Source organism: Pangasianodon hypophthalmus, chromosome 14 (assembly GCF_027358585.1).
Source record: "Pangasianodon hypophthalmus isolate fPanHyp1 chromosome 14, fPanHyp1.pri, whole genome shotgun sequence".
In the NCBI taxonomy this organism is placed as follows: Eukaryota; Metazoa; Chordata; class Actinopteri; order Siluriformes; family Pangasiidae; genus Pangasianodon; species Pangasianodon hypophthalmus.
The window spans coordinates 3,844,932-3,865,425 of NC_069723.1; the positions used below are offsets into that span (position 1 = coordinate 3,844,932).

At 34.6% G+C, this 20,494-nt stretch overlaps 1 protein-coding gene across 1 annotated transcript; it reads right to left on the reverse strand.

Annotated features, from left to right (window-relative positions):
• Positions 1-108: 108 nt before the first annotated feature.
• Positions 109-18,566, reverse strand: LOC113544520 (cylicin-2-like). Its single transcript, XM_053239821.1, has 19 exons — positions 18,476-18,566; positions 15,057-15,172; positions 13,939-14,046; positions 13,433-13,492; positions 12,599-12,674; positions 10,023-10,108; positions 8,291-8,377; positions 8,090-8,200; positions 7,911-8,018; positions 7,737-7,808; positions 6,899-6,949; positions 5,180-5,237; positions 4,118-4,236; positions 3,621-3,746; positions 3,440-3,544; positions 2,823-2,924; positions 2,598-2,705; positions 2,095-2,154; positions 109-1,526 (listed from the first exon to the last, which is right to left on the reverse strand). The coding sequence occupies exons 1-19, from the start codon at positions 18,495-18,497 to the stop codon at positions 1,281-1,283; spliced, it is 1,821 nt and encodes a 606-aa protein (XP_053095796.1). The 5' UTR covers positions 18,498-18,566; the 3' UTR covers positions 109-1,280.
• Positions 18,567-20,494: the final 1,928 nt, after the last annotated feature.

Sequence of the window (20,494 nt, forward strand, 5' to 3'; positions counted from 1 at the left end):
TAAAGCTGTGACTTTATGTAAATCTTCAGATCAGGAGTTTATACTTTGTGTTTTTTTTTTTTTTTTTTTTTGTCTAATTAACTTGCAGAGAGAATAAAGAGAGGCTGGTGAGGGAACAACTGTTTATAGCTGCTGTAACATAAGTGAGAACAGGAACTAACTCATTTCGCAGAACATTAAATGTAACTGTAAACTCATAAAAACTATGACGTGTCGTTCTTTAACAAATAAAAAAAAATGCAATTGTTTACGTAATAGTAAACGCTTGCCAAATTGTAATGATAAAAAAGTAAATCTTTTTTGAGCATAATTAAGATCATTACACAAACATCATATTGTTCATTTTTTATTTTGAAAAATTTTGTAAAATTGACATTAAGGTAACTTGTGTCCGTGCATTACTCTTCATCCTGTAAGTGCTGCTGTGTCATCAATCCTAAACAGCCTGAAATCATCTTTCTATTAAAAAGAAAAAAAAAAAGATTCTGAGTTTCATTTTATACCAACTGATTAATACGAGGGTGAGTCAAAAGAAAATGTTATTTTTTGTTGTTTATTGTAAATAATTGTCACAAAAGTGTATCATTTTTCTTCATAATCTCTACTTCAGTCAATGCAAAAGTTTCAGAGTGTAACAAGTGACCGGATTCTTCTAGATAAAAATTTAGATTCATTTTTAAGATGCAGTTTTAAGGTTTTATTTCACTCCCTCTCACTGTTTTATTAACTGAAATGTCATTAAAATGGTATTTGAAATAAAAAAAAAAACATTTATAGCATTTTCTCAAGAAATATCCAGAGTTAGTATCATCACTGATAAAATAACTGAGATAAAATGATTTGTATGATAAAGCGAGTGTCCTTACAACCACCAAGCATTTCCATTTTTTCAGCTCCAATTTGTCCTTATTCAGTCATTTTAGCCCTTTTTGTGCTCATTTGATCAAATCTAAAAATCTGAACTAGTATCTAAAACTAAAACTTAAGCTAAAAAAGTAATAATTTCATGCTCCATAAAGCAAAAAAACAAAAACAAATCACAAAACACAAATCAAAAATCTCTTCAATTATCTCTGAGATAAAGAATCTAACCTTGTTCCTAACAAAAAAGCCCTGATGATGTTCCTGAAAATCTGCACATGACTTCGTGTGCAAAGTAAAACAAGTGCTGAATCTCGTGATTCAAATGTAAACTCGAATCTTTAGAGTGCAAGAAAAAAATCAGAGTGATTTTTACAAAAAGCAAAATGTTTTTTTTTTTTTTTTTTTTTAAAAATCAATCATATTTCGTTCTCGTTAAACATCTGATATTGTGAGCCGTCGCCGTTCCTCCCGGTGTCCAGGTGAGATCTGTAGCCTAAAGCCCCGCCCCCCCAGGTGACACTGGAGCCCTCGCCCTGAGACTCCGCCCCCTCAGTAAAGACGCCACGCGTGGGATCGTCTGGGAATGTGTCGTATCTCTCTCCGTCCTCTCCTCCTCCCACTGCTTCGCTCCCTTCATCCTGAGGTTCTTCCTTCACTTCATCCTGCACAGTCAGAATCAAAATGACTCTGAATCGATTCAGTAAATTCACTCTTTTTAGTGAATTGAATCAAATGTTCCTTTAAAGAGTATTTTTTAAATTTTAATTTCACAAATAATTTCTCAAATGGATTGTGAATTAAAAAATATAATTTTAGCTAGCGAGGCTAGTCAGCAACATGCTAATAACCACTCATCTCAAAACATTTAGCTAGCTAGGTGAGTAGCAGCGCACAAACAGAGGTTTTGCTCATTTTGGACTTGTAGCTGCCACTTTGCCTACAATTAATTAATGCATGGCTAAGAACGATCTCCATTTTATGGTAATAGTAGCATAAGCTAACTTGAACAATAATAATAATAATAATAATAACTGTTTAAACACATTGGGTAGCTGTCGCAAAGAAAAGCTTACAGTTGTCAAAAAGGAAATTAAAATAACACTAGGATAGGTGATAGCAAAAGTATTAGAAGTATTTTTCCTTTCAAACAGATTTTTAAAAAAATATTTGCACACACACACACACACACACAGTTACTGCCTTTAATCTCAGTGTAATTTATTCCTTTACCTTCAAGTCCTCCTTCTTCTTTTTATTTTCGTCATCGATGTGAGTTGGAGAGCTGGAACCCTGGTGCAGAACAGAAATAAAAACATTTGAAATAAGCACCAAAAATCTACAACACAAGTCAATGGCTGGACTCGGTTGCCATGGCAACACGTATCAGCGAGGGGAGTGGACTGAAAATAAAATCCAATATATGCCATGTTTGAAACGTTGGCGCAAATGATTAGACTTTACTTAAATTATTTTAATATTTGATTTTGTTTTCCTTGGCATATAATTTTTTTTTTTTTTGTGATTTGATTAAAATAATAATAAAACCTACTCCAGTAACTGAAAATAAACCATCAACCACATGAGTAAAATATATTAACATAACTGAAAAAACTATAATAAAAAAAAATAATAGTAAGGAAAAAAAAAAGTGAATGAACAATAATTCAGTAATTAAAAGAAATAAAATTTATTTATTTATTTATTTTAAAAATAAACCTGAATTCCAGAATCACCTTCTTCTTCGTCTTCTTGGATTTGCCCTTTTTCTTCTTTCCTCTTTTTTTCATCTTCACCCTCGTCCGTTCCTCCTCACTGTCAGATGAAGATGAAGAGCTGCTGGCCTGTAACACAACAACAACAACAACAACAAAAACAACAAGATCATCATCAACAACAACAACAACAACAACGTTAACAGGTAAAAAGATGTTTTCTCGCAGTGTGGGGACGAAACTCACGTTTTTCTTCTTGTTCTTCTTCTTTCTTTTCTTCTTCTTTTTCTTTTCATCCTCGCTATCTGAAGAGGAAGAGTCCGATGAGGACGAGGACGAGCTCGAGTCCTGAGTGAGAGAAATTTGTACATAAATACAGTATAAAGTTCGAATCAGAATAAACTCTATGCTAATTTTATATTATAAACATAACGTTTTTATACTAATTTGAAATTTGTGTGAATTTGCATGTCGTCTTTATGAACGCCTATAAACCTTATTTATTTATTTATTTATTTGTGTTTTTTGTTTGCATTTTTAAATGTATTTTGTTGTGTTATTTATTTATTTCATTTCTTTAATTCCTTTCATTGTTATTCTTGAAATTTATTTACTTATTTATTTATTGAAGTATATCAAGTATATTTTTGCTTGTGCTACGCCTAATTGAATTAGCATTAGCCTTCCACAACCCAAATGTTAGCATAATTATTTCATACGTTCATGGAATTCAGCCTAGCATTAGCGATAGCATTTCATACACCTGATCCAATATTAGCATTAGCATCATGTACATGTATGCTTCAGTATTAGCACTGTATTGCATTCTGCTGTATATTTCATTTCACATTTTACTTTTTTACCTTCTTTTTCCCCTTCTTCTTTTTCTTCTTCTTCTTTTTCTTCTTCTTCTTCTTTTTCTTCTTGTCATCCTCGCTATCTGATGAAGATGAAGATGAGCTCGAGTCCTGAAAACGACAAGGAGAACACAAGGTCATTTATAATACTTAAGGTAATTTATTTAATTTATGGTGAATAGAGCACCTTCTTCTTCTTCTTTTTCTTCTTCTTTTTCTTCTTTTTCTTCTTCTTCTTCTTTTTGTCATCCTCACTGTCTGACGAGGAACTTTCCAAACAGGAAGAGGATGATTCTGAAGATGAAGCAGGATCCTAATGGAAAGATACTGGATTAGAAATTTTTTTTTTTTTTGAATTCAAGAAAAAAAGCAGGGATACACCGGGATTTTATTTATACACTTTGTAAAATATTTTTTATTTTTTTATTTTATGCATATCTTTATTTTATTTTTTGCTGCTATATTATAGTTTTATGAGTTCTAATTCCACACCTTTTCAGAAACATGAACCTGAGAGGTAAGATGTCTACTTGCAAGCTAGCAATCATTTCTTATCGAGCTAGCTATGATGACTAGCATGAAAATTAGCATCAGTTAGCATGCTAGCTGTGTTTTTAATTAAAGCGGAGAAGCTAACAGCACAGGAACGTGTGATGTCACCCCTTGCTTTTTTTTTCAACTAACTTGGCTAATAAACAGAACCGTTTTCTTTTTCTTCAGCTTCTCTTTCATTTCTTCTTCTCCTCTTTCACCATCGTCACATCTCCTATCAGTCCTCTCAGCCTCACAGACTGCAGGGAATGCTGGGAAAAAATCAGAGTGTATAATCAGCTATATTTAGAGGTGTGTATAGTTTTGGTGTGTGATATATTTTGGTATATAAACATTTGCCTCATGTCCTCTTTTCCAGAAGGAGCTGAAAACCCAAAAGAAAGAAAGAGAAAGGGCATATGAGAAGGAAACTGCAAGAAAGTTAAAAAAAGGAGAAAAGAGGAAGTGACAGAATATAAGAAAGAAAGAAAGGAAGAAAGAAAGAAAAAAGTAGAAGAGGAAAAAACAGGAAATGATAGAATACAAATGGTGAAAGAAAGAAAGAAAGAAAGAAAGGAACAGAAAGGGCATATGAGAAAGAAACTGCAAGAAAGTAAAAATGGAGAAAACAGGAAGTGACAGAATATGAGAAAGAAAGAAAGAAAGAAAGAGAACCAAATTGCAAGAAAAGTAGAAATGGAGACAAGATGGAGTGACAAAATATGAAAGAAAGAAAGAAAGAAAGAAAGAAAGTAGAAGAGGAAATAACAAGAAATGATAGAATACAAATGAGAAGTGGTGAAAGAAAGAAAGAAAGAGAAAAAGAGAACAATCTTGCAAGAAAAGTAGAAATGGAGACAAGAAGGAGTGACAGAATATGAAAGAAAGAAAGAAAGAAAGAAAGAAAGAGAAGTGGAAGAGGAGAAAACAGGAAATGATAAATGAATGTGAAAGAAAAAAAGAAAAGAAAAGAAAACAACCAAAACAGAAAGAACAACAGAATAAAAGAGATGGATGGCAGGCAGAATTAGTGAATGAAAGGGACATTAAATGAACATCACACTGCGTTAGCCTTGTAGCTAAAAGTGTGCAAAAGTAAACACACCTCAGGTGAAGGGCTGAGAGGGGAAAAAAAAAGGTTTGATGGAAAGAATGGAGCGACACATGAGAATGAACTGATCAATAAAAAGTGTGTGAGTTTGAGCTGAAACAAACCTGGTGAACCTGGGGAAGCTGCTGACCAATCATCAGCTGTCACTCCTGACCTTAACCCCTGAGAGAGAGAGAGAGAGAGAGAGAGAGAGAGGGAGAGATTGTCTGAAATGGGCTGATTTGTCCTCAGGGCTAACACGAGCCTGCACACAGCTGTCTAATTTGGACATAATCACATCACTCGCGACTCTTCGCCCCACATTTCATCCCGTATTTCGCTTCTTTCAACACCATCTTCACTTAATGATGTTTGGAGCTGAGGAACAAAACTCTGCTCTCTGAAGTAACTGCTCTTCTCTAGACTCTGAACTGCTTTTAATAATGTAAGACCCTGAATAAAACGCACCACGATACTAAAATCCAGATGATTAAACACATTTAGCAAAGAAATGAGAAGTGTCAGCCATTTTAAATGGAGAACGTTTATATTTCAGATTTTATGTTTTATGTATAGCTAAAAACCCCTTAAAAACGTAGATTTATTCAACAGCAAAAAAAAAAAAAGATAAATAAAATAGAAAGATGGATTAAAGCTATTTAAAACTTTTATACAGACTACCTTGCATAAGTATTAACCCCCTGAAGTTTCTGAAGCAGTCTGGAATTGAAATGGACCTAAAATGGCCGCCTCACGCTTGCAAAAAACAAAGCAGGAGTCTGTAGGGATTTTTTTTCGAAAGCAAGCCAAAACGTTGTTTTCCAAAATGTCGTGTTGTCCTTTTTAGTGTCAAAATTGGAAAAGTGTTTATTGTAGCTCTGCAATGGGCTGGCACCCGCTCCAGGGTCTCCCCTGCCTTGTGCCCCGAGTCCCCTGCGATAGGCTCCAGGTTACCCGTGACCCTGTGTAGGATAAGCGGTACAGAAAATGGATGGATGGCTGGATGGAGGGAGGGATGGATGTTTATCGTATCTATCATTTCTTGTATCGTATCGATTATTGTATCACTGTATCACCTCTCCAAGCCAACAGAAGCCTCCATCTATACAGCGTCCTTTTCATCTCAGCTAAGTAGCTAGGTATCATATTAGTGAAGTTGGCATGCTAACTAAGAATTTAACAGGCTTAGCTTGCTAGTTAGCTAACATGCCTCATTTATATTAGTAACTCTGAAGGAGCTCAGTTGAGAGAACCTGTTCACAGAACAACCACAAAGCTAGACTACATAGAAGTCTAATGAGAAGAAAGCCAAAAAAAAATATAAAATCCCACGTTAGAGACTCAGTAAACATGTCGAAAAAAGTTCTTGGGCCTGATTGACCAGACCCAAGAAATGAAGACCAGAATTTGAACTTTTTGTCAAAGTGCTACATTTGGCAGAATCCCAATATCCTGAAAACACCATTCTCTAGTCTGAAGCATGGTGGTGGGAGCATCATGGTGTAAGGATTGGGAACCTGATCAGGATTGAGAGCAAGATGTGTGGAGTCAAATACACAGAATAAAACAGAATAAGAGAGAGAGAGAGATGTTAAAAGAGAAAAAAAAACAAAAAAAAAACAGGATGAAAAAGAGAAAAGGGAGGAGAAAGGAGTGAAGGATAAAGAATGAGTGATAGATGGGGCCTACAGAGTGCACCTGCACTGTCTGTGTGTGTGTGTGTGTGTGTGTGTGCACTCGTATGCGTGTGTGAGCTGCTGATATTCCAAGAATGTATTTTAAAGGGAAATTTCACAAATCTGAATTTGAAAATTTTAAAAATTAATAATACTAAAAGCTCAAACCTCGTTTCTGGCAGCGTCATCACCCCACGGTGACCATTTTCCTGATTCCTGCTAATAAAAAAAATTCAGAAAATTATTAAAATACTAAAGTGATTAGTTGATAGCACAAATTAGCTAGCTAGCTATCCACCTAAACTAGAATATAAATAACAATAAAAATTTATCAAACAATTACATGTTTATAAGAAACCTATACAAGGCAGGGTTACATTGAGGGCGGAGTTAGAGTGAGGGGAGGGCTTACAGTGAGGATTAGGGATTTCAAAATGAAATACCCTGATTCATATTTTAATTTGTATTATTCAAGATTACATTATAAAAATCTAAGGATTATTTAAAATTTCATATCCTATTCACTGATTTTTTTTTTATTGTTTTTTTTTATTGGTGTACCATATATTTTGATGAGAGAAATGCAGGAGCTGAAAAAAAGAAAGATTTAAATTATTTAAACTTGACTTTTTTTTCTTTTTTTTTTTTTTTTTTTTTAGAAAATTCATTAAATTTAATATCTTGTTCACTTATTGAATTAATTTTATTTTTTATTTTTATTTATATATATATTTTTAAATTTTACTATATTTTTAATTTTAAGGGCAATAAATATTATAACTGTCTCTTCATGCAGTAAATAAGAATATACTTTTTTTTCTTTTACTAATACTAATACTAGCATCTTGATAATAGATACTAATATTAGCATCTTGGGAAATTATTATTATTATTTTTTAATTAATTCTTTTGTATTAAATTCAACAAAAAATGTTTGTACACACAAATCATAAATTAAAAAAAATTCCGCAAATTGAAAAAAATATTATGTTTGAACCCATCCTACTTTCTTTAATCTCTGGCTCGATTTCTCTTCGTCACTCTCGCATGAGGAAGAACTGCAGCTGGAGCTTGAGTACTAAAAAAAAAAAATTTAGACAGGAAATCAAAATATATAAAATTCCACAATACAGACACTATATGCTCATTAATTTTTTTCCCTTATGATTTTCCTCCTCACATTCTTCTTTTTCTTCAGCTTCTTTTTCTTCTTCTTTCTTTTCTTGTCTTTCTTCTTTTTCTTCTTCTTCTTCTTTTCATCATCGCTGGAGCTGTCAGATGATGAGTCCTGCTCGAACATATCACAGTTAAAACAAAATTAAACAAAAAATAACCTTTAAGATTCTGTCCACTTTATACCTTCTTCTTCTTCTTTTTCTTCTTCTTCTTTTTCTTCTTCTTCTTTTTCTTCTTGTCCTCATCTTCACTATCCGATGACGAGCTGTCGGAAGAGGAAGACGAGCTGGAATCCTGAACAAGACAGAAAGAAGAAATTGTCTTTTTTTTTTTTAAATCACAATTATATTAATCAGATGTATAATTAATTTTCATGCTTATCACCTTCTTTTTCTTTTTCTTCTTTTTGTTCTTCTTCTTCTTTTTCTTCTGCTTCCGCTTCTTCTTGTCTTTCTTCTTTCTTTTCTTCTTCTGACCAAAAGATAATGATGCACAGTGAGGTCCAGTCTTTTTTTTTTATCATTAATTACACTAATAAGCAAAATGCACAAAAAATAAAAGAAAAACAAATAAACAAACACAAACAAACGAAAAACAAAATGAAAAAACATCATTATTGAGATATGGAATTATAATTACTTTTTTTCTCACTGAACAATGAAATGACCAACAAATACAAATAAATAAATAAATAAATAAATAAATAAACAGCAACAAAAAAAAAAATCAATTTCATTATAATTTATAATGTAATATTTCATGTCCACTTCATTTTTTTAGTATTTGGTAATTTATTATTAGTAGTTTTATTTATTTTTATTTATTTATATTTAGTAAATATATTTATTTTTTATTTATATTTATTTATATTATTATTATTTATATTTAGTAAATAATAATAATAATTTAAAAGAAGAAGAAGAATTAAAGCTTTTTCGGGGGCCAAGCACCCAGACTCGGTGAGCTGCACATTCACAGATGCACCACAGTTGTTGCCTAAACAATTACAGGAAAGCGGAGCCATAACTTTAGGCAAAGTGATTCAAGAGTGATTTGTAGTTTCACTCATGATGTGTATGTTTTGATCATTGACAGTGCTGGAATTCTCTGACTGTAGGATGAAAGGTCTAGATGAACAAATGGACAGCAGGGTGGCATTGTTCCAGCATTGTTTAGACAGATGTCAAGATGATGTGAGCCAAATGTGGTGAAGATTGGACAAAATTTGGAGGAGGAGAAGCAAAAGTTAGATGTAAGCATTTTTTAGCATGTTCTTGTTACTTTTGACCAGTAGGTGGCGCTATCACGGAATTTGTTGCATAGCCTCAGGTCATGGTCCTGAAAATGCCATGTGTCAGTGCACAAAGTCGTTGCTGAGATACAGCCTCACTTCCTGTTTGGTGGCTTCGCCATCAGATTCTTTGGCCCATTACGGACAAACCCTATGGACTATTAAAAATTCTTTTGATACCTTTTGTGAGGCTTACTCGGAAGATGATTTTTGCCAAATTTGGTGATGATTGGACAAAATTTATAGGAGCAGTAGCGTAAAAACTGTTTTTTGATAAAATCCAAAATGGCGGAATATCTAATTAGGCAGACACTGACGTTATAGTTCAAGCACTGAACTCATCTCAACCCAGGGTATCCAGGGATGCCTGGCTTTTAAATTTTAGACACATGGTTCAAAAGTTATGACCATAAATGTACTTCCAAATTAGGCCCAAATTTGACCCGATGGTGGCGCTAGAGCATTGGCAGCACTTGGCAAAAATTTGGTCAGAATGTTCCTTCGACCCTCCTCAATCACTATGCCAAATTTCATAACTTTTTACCAGATGGTTCTATGGGCTCTCATAGCCACCCTAGCCAGAAGAAGAAGAAGAAGAAGAACAAGAAAACATACAATAAACATAGGGTGCCTAAGAACCTATGGTGCTTGGCCCCCTAGTAATAATAATAATAATAAATATAATAATAATAATAATGATTATTTCGAGTTTACATTTATTATTTGAACATATAAACAATTTATACTATATACAGTATATGGACTTATATATAGTATATTATTCCACACACACACAACACACAAACACACAGTGGTTGTGCTTACTCTAGCGCTGTCTTTTTTTGCTTTCTTCATCTGTCGCTCGTCGTTTTGCTCTTTCAGTGGCGTTAACACAATTTCCAGCACGAGGCCTGTAGGAAACATACACACACACACACACACACACACACACACACTCCTGAGTCATACACACAATCTAGCAGAGGCAAAAACACAAAACAATCCCCAAAGACTATATATATACACACACACACACACACACACATATATATATATATATATATATATATATATATATATATATATATATATATATATATATATGCATACCCTCACACACACACACACACACAATCCTGGGTCTTACACACAGTCTGGCAGATGCAAAAAAACAAAACAATCCCCAAAGGCTGTATACACACACACACACACCTGAGTCACAGACACAGTCTGGCAGATGCAAAAACACAAAACAGTCCCCAAAGGCTGTATCTATATATCTATATATATGTGTACACACACACACACACACACGCACACTGTGTGACAACACTAAAAACAGCTTTATTTATTTTATCAGTTATGTAAAGAATTAAACTGTGTGTGTCGTGCTGTTATAGAAAATTATTCAACAACGGGGTGGTGCGATGTACCAGAGTTACTGTTACACAAGTGGGCGGAGTTACTGTTAAGACCCTGAAGTTGATTATTTTCCTCTAACAGCACATCCCCAAGTGTTTTATTCTTCTTACACCACAGCAATTTACCACCAGTTACAGTTTTATATTTATTAGAGAACAATACGTCATATATTTTATTCATTTATAGCTACATTTAATTCTGTAAAACAGTTAGTTCCTGTTCTCACTGAAGTTATAGCAGCTATAAACAGTTGTTCCTTATTAGATTAATATTAAACTATTAATTAATAATATTTATATACACAAATAACATTAAAATTAATTAACGTTTGTGTTTAGCAAGACAGATTTTTTTTTATATATAATTTACGCAGAAAATCCATCACACGCCCACTGGTCCGGATAATGGCTTTGTTCTAATGTACAGAATAATCGATCGGTGGAAATGTAGTTAGTGCATGTGTGTGTGTGTTTTTGTTTTGTTGTACTATCCATCTTTGGCCTCTATAATTGAAAAATACAGTGCATGAAAGACTCACTTATCATTCGTGGCATCCATGAGGTCCATTTGTACAAGTCGACTGGGTGTGTGTGTGTGTGTGTGTGTGTGTGTGTGTGAGTGTGTGTTGTTCTGCACTGTATATCACCTAACTAGGAGTTGTATATGGACAGTAATGGCCACATCAAACACTCTGCTGAGAGTTAGTGCGTTAACAGCGAGGGTGTGTCGTGGAGTGTGTGTGTACACACAGGGTGGTGTGTTTGTATCTGCAGATAAGATAAAAGGGTGGAGTGTGTTATAATGCGGATGAGAATTTCACTCCAGTGCAGAAGTTACAGCTATTACAAAGACTCGAGTCAAGCTAACGTGAAGAAAAAATAAAAAAGTGTGAGACATTGTAATGATTTCATCCAAAGAAAAGTATATATAAATACGCTTTAGTGTGTAATTAAGGAATAAAACACTCCGTGTTGTGCTTTTGCAGTAAAATAATCAACGACTGGGTGGTGTGATGAGGTGGAGTTACTGCTGCCATGCCAAAGTTGATTATTTTCCAATAACATCCTGAAGAGTTTTTTCCTCTAATTCCAGTTTGACAGTGATTAATTTTTTTTTAAATTTATTATAAAACGACACATCATACTTTTTATCCATTTATAGCTACATTTAATGTTTGCGAAACAAGCTAGTTTGTGTTACGTTTACGTTATAGCAGCTATAAACAGTCGTTCTTTCACCGTCCTCTCTTTTTTCTCTCTTTTGAAGTTAATAAGACAAAAAAAAAAACGGCAAAAAAGAGAGAAACCACAAACTGTCCTGGAAAACATACAGTTGAATTAATGTTAGTTATAGTGCTATTATGTTTTTTTTTTCACATTTTTAAACTTGTGTTCATCCATAACCACATGACGAGCATTTTAGAAAAAAAAAGATAATACTTTTAAGATCGGAAAAATCATTTTTAAAATGTGGTGATATATTTAGTTTTAATAATAAACTAATCATAAGCATAGCTAGCATGATGCGACAGAAACTAACAGCACAATAGCTATGACAAGCTAAGCATTGACTGTTACAAAGCTCTGACACTGGAGACTCCTTCCATAAATGTTAAATAAACTTACCTTACCTTGGAGAAAACATCTCCATATCAACAATTACACACTTTTTAAAATTGGTTTGTTATTATTGTCCGCTGTACAAGTCCCTGTGAATGAAGTGCTACTATAGAAACGATAACGTGTCAGAACGAGTGCATTAAGATAAATCTGCGCTACTGTCAGAGCTGCTGTTACAGAAAATTCATCAATACCTTCTGACCAATCACAATCCAGAATTCATCAGCGCTGTGGTGTAATTCCCAATCACACATGAATATGAACGAACCATCAAACATTACGAATAATTAAATTTAGCACTCAGCGTTCTACTTATGACAAAATTCAACAAAGATTCGTAGCGTGATCGATTTCTCCCACCTGTCTCAGGTATCGCTGTAGTCACAGCATTCTGTTTCCTTTTCTTCCTCCTGCTCTTCTTCTTCTTCTTCTCATCCTGTGGAGAAATTTGTGTCCATTTAATATCGTTAGCAAAAATCTAACAAATAACTTGAAAACTATAAGTAGCACAACATTACAAAAGCTAATCATGAGCATCAGCTAGCCAGAACCACAAAATAGCTACTCATGCTAACCATATTAGCAGTTTTTGGATGAAAGTTTAAAAAAAAAAAACAACAACAAAGGATTGGTGATCTGTTTGGCTAATCATATCACAAACAATGTCATGCTAACACACACCTGTTAGTGTTTATCTTTCCGTTATATCTAGCTACATTTCACACACTTTTAGAGAGGTTTTAGAAATAATTTACAAAACACATAAAAACAACAACGAAATAACTTAGAATGCGTGTAACCAAGTAGATGCTAGCTTTTATTCTTTGCTAGCCATGAATTCTGCTAGATTGTATTTATCAATTTTGTTTTCATGTTGCTAGCATTTAAAAAAGACTAATAACCTGAGAGATGTTTTAAAATATTATGTTTTATAATAAATTAACGATTAGGATAGCTAGCATGATGTGAAAGAATCTAACAGCACAATAGCTAATCATGTGTATTTGCTAGTCATGGTCACGTGATACAATAGAAATCATGCTAGCTGAATAAAACCGAGTCCATTTCTAGCCATATTTTGGGGTAAGATTCATTTGAAAAAGTGTCACTAATCCAAAGTGAAATTTTTTCGTATTATCCAGAAATTACGCAGTACGTTTTACCGTTGTTTTTCCGTTTGTTATATTTACTCACCTCACTGCTGTCACTGTCTGTCGAGGAACTGGAGGAAGACGATGATGATGAGCTCGATCTCTGTGGAAAGTCCCGGAGAAGAAATGATGTTACGATACAAAATAACGAGCCGAACACATTAAATTAACGTAGCAATAGATCGTACCTATTACATCACAGTGCTGTCGAGTTCTGGATTCTGATTGGTCAGAAGGCTTCGGTTAATTTTCTGACAGCAGGTTTACATTAATGAGCTTATTCTATCTAATGCATTATCGTTTCTATGGTAACAGCTCGACTTGTACAGTGGACGCTCCACTGAAAACAAATGGTGTGTAATCGTTGATACATAGAGACGTTTATTAAACATTTAGGGGAGGAGTCTCCAGTCTCTAGATACATTGAATGTAACTATGAATGGATAAAAATTGATGACATATTTTTAATAAATTTGGTAAGTTGCTGTGATATGAGAGATGGAAATGGGACGGAATATGAATATGTAAAGAGAGACTCGACTAAATCACCTTGCTCTTCTTTTTTCTAAGTTTCTTCTTCTTCTTCTTCTTCCTTGAATCATCATCGTCGCTCTCCTCGGAGGAGGAAGCAGAGCTGTCATATGACCACGGCTCATCCTGGGAACAAACGTGTCTGTGGTTTGACGTGTGCGCTAGCAAGTAATAGAAGATTTTAGCATCGTAAAACAAAAAAAAGCGCGTCTAAACCTAAACTACGTAGCTATTACATTTCCAGGCTACGAGTTTGAAAGCGGATAAAATTCGAAAGATTTGGATGATAATACAGTTCCATATTTAATACTTATATATTCCACCAGTTTGTGATCACGGCCAATTTTATATGTACTTAATTTTGCGTTATTAAACAAAATGTAAATCCGTATTTACTGGATTTGCAAACTTTTGTAACTTTTTACAATTTGCATCCATGGCCATTTTACATGTTTATGTACAATTTTATATTTATGTTACAGTGTTACTGATACAAACTGTTAAAAAATGTTAGTGCTAATATAGAAATACAGTTTGTGCTATGCTAAATTGGTAGCTATAATATTTCCTGACATCTTAGCTGCATTAGCCTTGCAAAAATAAAGAAGCACATTTCAGGTGGAACATTGTGTATGTTTAAATTTTTGCAATACTACTACTACTACTACTACTAATAATAATAATAATAATTTAAGTTAAATTAAAATATTAATGTTCATGGAAATTCAAATGTCTGCTACATGTTATGTGGGGAAATTATTATTATTATTATTATTATTATTATTATTATTATTAGTAGTAGTAGTAGTAGTAGTAATTAAGTTTGTAGTACTTAATATGTTTTATTGCTATTATTTTTAGGACAAAAATTAAATGTAGAAAATGTTATATTTACCTAAAAAATTAGCTTTTTTAGTTTTATAAATATTAATATTTTACTGATTAAAGATGCAGATTTATTTGCTAATTGTCATGCTACATGAAGTTAATGCTAAATATTAATTTTTTTTTTTTTAAATCCATTATAGGGAACTAAATTTAGCCCACTTGAAAAGTTTGGGTTAAATAAATAAAGTGAGAAACATGTTTTTAAATAAAATATGATTTTACATATATTTCTAAATTATAAAGCAAACCTTGCCATGTTGTGTCATGGGGATTAAAGGACCGCCTCCCAGGTCTTCAGACACACCCAGTAATGGAAGAGAGGCCCCGCCCACCTCCGCTCCCTCACCGGGTAGAGACCATGCAGCTAGAAACAGAGGAACATTACATCCTGCTGATTAATAAACAGTTTTATTAAGAATAATGAGAAAATGAATAAATTACACATCGTGATGTTGATTATTTAATTATTTTCTTAATCAGATTTATTTAAATCCTCAGTTAAGGGTGTGATGTTTGTTATAAGTGCCATTCTGTTTATAAGTGAAATTTAAATTAGCACATAAAAAAAGAATGAAAATATGAATATATGAATATGAAAATAAATAATTTCCACTTTTTTTAACTAATGTACAGAGCATATTAGCACATTTTTTAAAAACAGTTGATCTGTGGCCTACATAAGAACAACAATAATATTACAAATTCCAACACGAAGTGTGTGCTGTATGTTATCAGAGTACAGTCAGAGAGATCAATATTTACACAAGGTGTTAGCTGACGATTAGAAAACATGCAGGATTTTACCTCGATGAGATTTGTTAAGGTTATGTAAAACACGAAAAAAAAAAAGGTTAACTCGCATTAAAAACACATCTGACCTCCAAAAATACCTATAATTCTGCTTTCTGAAATGAAAATGGAATAGTACTGAATTTTTTGTTTGCAATGTTCTGTCAACAATAAATAACAGTATATAATGAAGCATTTTTTTAAATATAAAATATATTCTATATAAATAATACATAATGAAAACTATAATAGTAAAATATTGTCAGTGAAGAAGCACTGAAATTTTACTTCATAACGTAAGGTTGAACTATTTTTCTAATATTCAATTAAATAAATGCATTCACACGTCGTTCCTTAAATTATAACTTTTAAAATGTAAAAAAATGAATCAATTTTATGTTTTTATATATATATATATTATACCATCCATTGTTATACTATGATTATACAAACTATATACAAATTATGCATTTAAACCTTTTTCTTTTTTTCTAGTTCCTTTTAATTATAGTTTCTAAAATGTTAAAATATAAAAGAATTTATAAAGGTTTACAGATTGGCCTCAAAAAGCACAAAGAATAAAATGCTCAAACTAAATTTGACTGTTTTAAGCAGAATTTAAAACTGTATTTTTAGGAAATACAAAGGTATTTAGGTAACATTTTTACAAAATTTTAAATATTTTTAAAAATTGTAAAGAAAAAAAAATCCACTGCTATACTATACTTTGACAAGTATAAAAAATTTCTTTTTTTTTACTAGTTATTATTATTTTATTCATTTATTAATTTATTTTACTAAATTATAGTTTGTAAAATTGAAAAAATTTGTAAAGAAATTTCTAAGGGTTTACAGACAACCCCGTAAAAAGCAAAGAAATATAAATACTGATTTTTTGTTTTTTATTTGAACGAGAATTTAAATCAGTATTTTCTAAAATTGCATCATTATTTAGTTAACTTTTTAACATTTAAAAAAATAGCAATCTCAACTGTTACACTAAGAAATTCAAATAATATACAGTATATATAGTATATATATATTAATAATATACTGTATGTTATAAAGTAATATAAAGTTACATTAAAAACCAAGAAATTTGCAAAACATGGAAAAGAGCACATACACAAAAAACAAAACACACACACAACATAATGTTGCTATTTTATCATTATTTTGCAATATTTTGCCATCTGCATTTAAATCAGTATTCATAAGAAATCTTAAAGTTACTTTTTTAAACAATTTTTAAAATAGCAACAATTTTTTACAGACAAAACAGTTATGGTTATACTTTTACACTTAAACTGTAAGTATTTAAAACAAAAGTTATACAACTTAAAAAAATACAGTATAAAGCAAAAAGCTTCACAGAACTTGGATAAGTTAAAGATAAACTCTGAAATGGTATAAATGTTTGTTAAAAGTGCTTTTTTTAATGGCCTGCGCTAGGCGTTTTTGATGTGAGGGTGCAGATGTAAGGGTGTAGAAGCGAGGGTTTGGATATTAGTGTGTAGAAGCGAGGGTGTAGATGTTAGTGTGTAGATATGTAGATGTAGATGTGAGGGTGTAGAAGTTAGGGTGTAGAAGTGAGGGTGTAGATGTTAGGGGGTAGATGAGAGGGTGTAGATGTAAGGGTGTAGAAGCGAGGGTGTAGATGTTAGTGTGTAGATGTGGAGATGTAGAAGTGAGGGTGTAGATGTTAGGGTGTAGATGAGAGGGTGTAGATGTGAGGGTGTAGAAGCGAGGGTGTAGATGTTAGTGTGTAGATGTGGAGATGTAGATGTGAGGGTGTAGAAGTTAGGGTGTAGAAGTGAGGGTGTAGATGAGAGCGTGTAGATGTAAGGGTGTAGAAGCAAGGGTGTAAATGTTAGTGTGTAGATGAGAGGGTATAGATGTGAGGGTGTAGATGTTAGGGTGTAGATGTGAGGGTGTAGATGTTAGGGTGTAGATGAGAGGGTGTACATGTGAGGGTGCAGATGCCAGGGTGTAGATGCCAGGGTGTAGATGTTAGGGTGTAGATGTCTAGATGCATGGGTGCAGATGCGAGGTTGTAGATGTGAGGGTGTATATGCGAGGGTGTAGATGTGTAGATGTTAGGGTGTAGATGTATAGATGTTAGGGTGTAGATATGAAGGTGTAAAAAAAACTACACATCTACCCCCTGGCATTTAACCCTCACATCTACACATCTACACCATCGCATCTAATAGTTTACATTATTTAGATGCACGGGTGTAGATGTGTAGATGTGAGTGTGTAAACCTGAGGGTGTAGATGTGAGGGTGTAGATGTGTAGATGTGAGTGTGTAGACATGAGGGTGTAGATGCGAGGGTGTAGATGTGTAGATGTGAGGGTGTAGATGCGAGGGTGTAGATGCGAGGGTGTAGATGTGTAGATGTGAGGGTGTAGATGCGAGGGTGTAGATGCGAGGGTGTAGATGTGTAGATGTGAGGGTGTAGATGCGAGGGTGTAGATGTGAGTGTGTAGATGTGAGGGTGTAGATGCGAGGGTGTAGATGTGTAGATGTGAGGGTGTAGATGCGAGGGTGTAGATGTGTAGATGTGAGGGTGTAGATGTGAGTGTGTAGATGTGAGGGTGTAGATGCGAGGGTGTAGATGTGTAGATGTGAGGGTGTAGATGCGAGGGTGTAGATGTGTAGATGTGAGTGTGTAGACATGAGGGTGTAGATGTGTAGATGTGAGGGTGTAGATGCGAGGGTGTAGATGTATAGATGTGAGGGTGTAGATGCGAGGGTGTAGATGTGAGTGTGTAGATGTGAGGGTGTAGATGCGAGGGTGTAGATGTGTAGATGTGAGGGTGTAGATGTATAGATGTGAGGGTGTAGATGCGAGGGTGTAGATATGATGCTGTTACCTGGAAGCTGCTCAGACTCCATCAGCTCTCTCTGCTCTCTCCTTCTTCCTTCTCCTGGATCTAAAGCCTCTAAAATAAACACACTCAGAGGAAAAACATCTGATTTCTGCCTCTGGCAGCTGGGCGGAGCTTCAACACACAGATGGGCGGAGGTTCAATACACAGCTGGGCGGAGCTTCAACACACAGCTGGGCGGAGCTTCAACAAGCAGTTCCACCTCTTTAACGACACATTACATTTTTACAAACTCTAACAAATGTACTTTGCAACTAATTGTAGCTACAGTTCAGTGCAAAAGTTTGCATTAAAATATAAAATATTTTAAATTAGCATTTAAAAATGATCATTTAAGGAACCAGGAAACCAGGAAAAAAGAAAAAGTTGTACATTTATTTATTTTTGAAGGATAGTTAAACCTTTTTGCTTGTTACATTTCTGCTACATATGAAGTAAATTAGTTTTAACTTATTATTCTTTAATCATTTTACATTATTTATTTATTTATTTATTTTATTCTTAGCATTTATTTTTCTGCAGTTTAATCATGAACTGAATTTTGGTCTAGCAGCCATTTCACGCCTTTCAAACTGAGCACAGCTGCGTGAGTGCTCGCGTTTCAGCTGAACACGCCGAACATCACGGTATAAAAATAAGGGTGTGTGATGATGAGTGCAGCTACACAGGAGGAAAATAAAAGCAGGTCAAGCTGCAAAAAATGTCCAGATCAGCAGCAGAAGTATAAAATGCATATAACAGCATCTGCTAAGAAAGAAACGCACACACACAAACACATACACACACACACACATACACACACACTTACTGTAGAAACACCACTGCTATAGAGAGTGTTTAATACTAATACATTCTTTATGTAGCTGATTCAGAGATAAAGCTTTCCGTGTGTGTGGTGATGTTACAGGAAACTAATCAACAACGACAGGGTGGTGTGATGAAGCAGAGTTACTGTTACACCCTCAAGCTGATTAGTTTCCTATAACAGCACGTCCCCGAGTGTTTTATTCCTCTTATGAGAGACAGAGAGATAGAAAGACAGAGAGATACAGATAGATAGAGAGAGAGAGAAAGAAATAAAGAGAGAAACAGAGACAAACTGATAGAAAGACAAAAAAAGAGAGAGACAGAAAGATACAGATAGAAAGGCAGAAGCATTTAAAAGCGTTTAAAAACAAGTGACCCTGACAAGTACCACTATAAAGCCCTAAATCACCAGGAGCTGAGTGTCACACTGAGTGACACACCCATCCACCCTAACCCCGCCTACCACCATAAACACCCACCCACCCTAACCCTGCCTACCACCTTAAACACCCATCCACTCTAACCCCACCTACCACCATAAACACCCATCCACCCTAACCCCACCTATCACCATAAGCACCCACCCTAACCCCGCCTACCACCATAAACACCCACCCACCCTAACCCCGCCTACCACCTTAAACACGCACCCACTCTAACCCCACCTGTCACCGTAAGCACCCAACCGTAACCCCACCTACCACCATAAACACCCACCCACCCTAACCCCGCCTACCACCTTAAACACCCACCCACTCTAACCTCACCTACAACCATAAACACCCATCCACCCTAACCCCACCTGTCACCGTAAGCACCCAACCGTAACCCCGCCTACCACCATAAGCACCCACCCTAATCCCACCAACCACCATAAACACCCACCCTAACCCCGCCTACCACCATAAACACCCACCCACCCTAACCCCGCCTACCACCTTAAACACGCACCCACTCTAACCCCACCTGTCACCGTAAGCACCCAACCGTAACCCCACCTACCACCATAAACACCCACCCACCCTAACCCCGCCTACCACCTTAAACACGCACCCACTCTAACCCCACCTGTCACCGTAAGCACCCAACCGTAACCCCACCTACCACCATAAACACCCACCCACCCTAACCCCGCCTACCACCTTAAACACCCACCCACTCTAACCTCACCTACAACCATAAACACCCATCCACCCT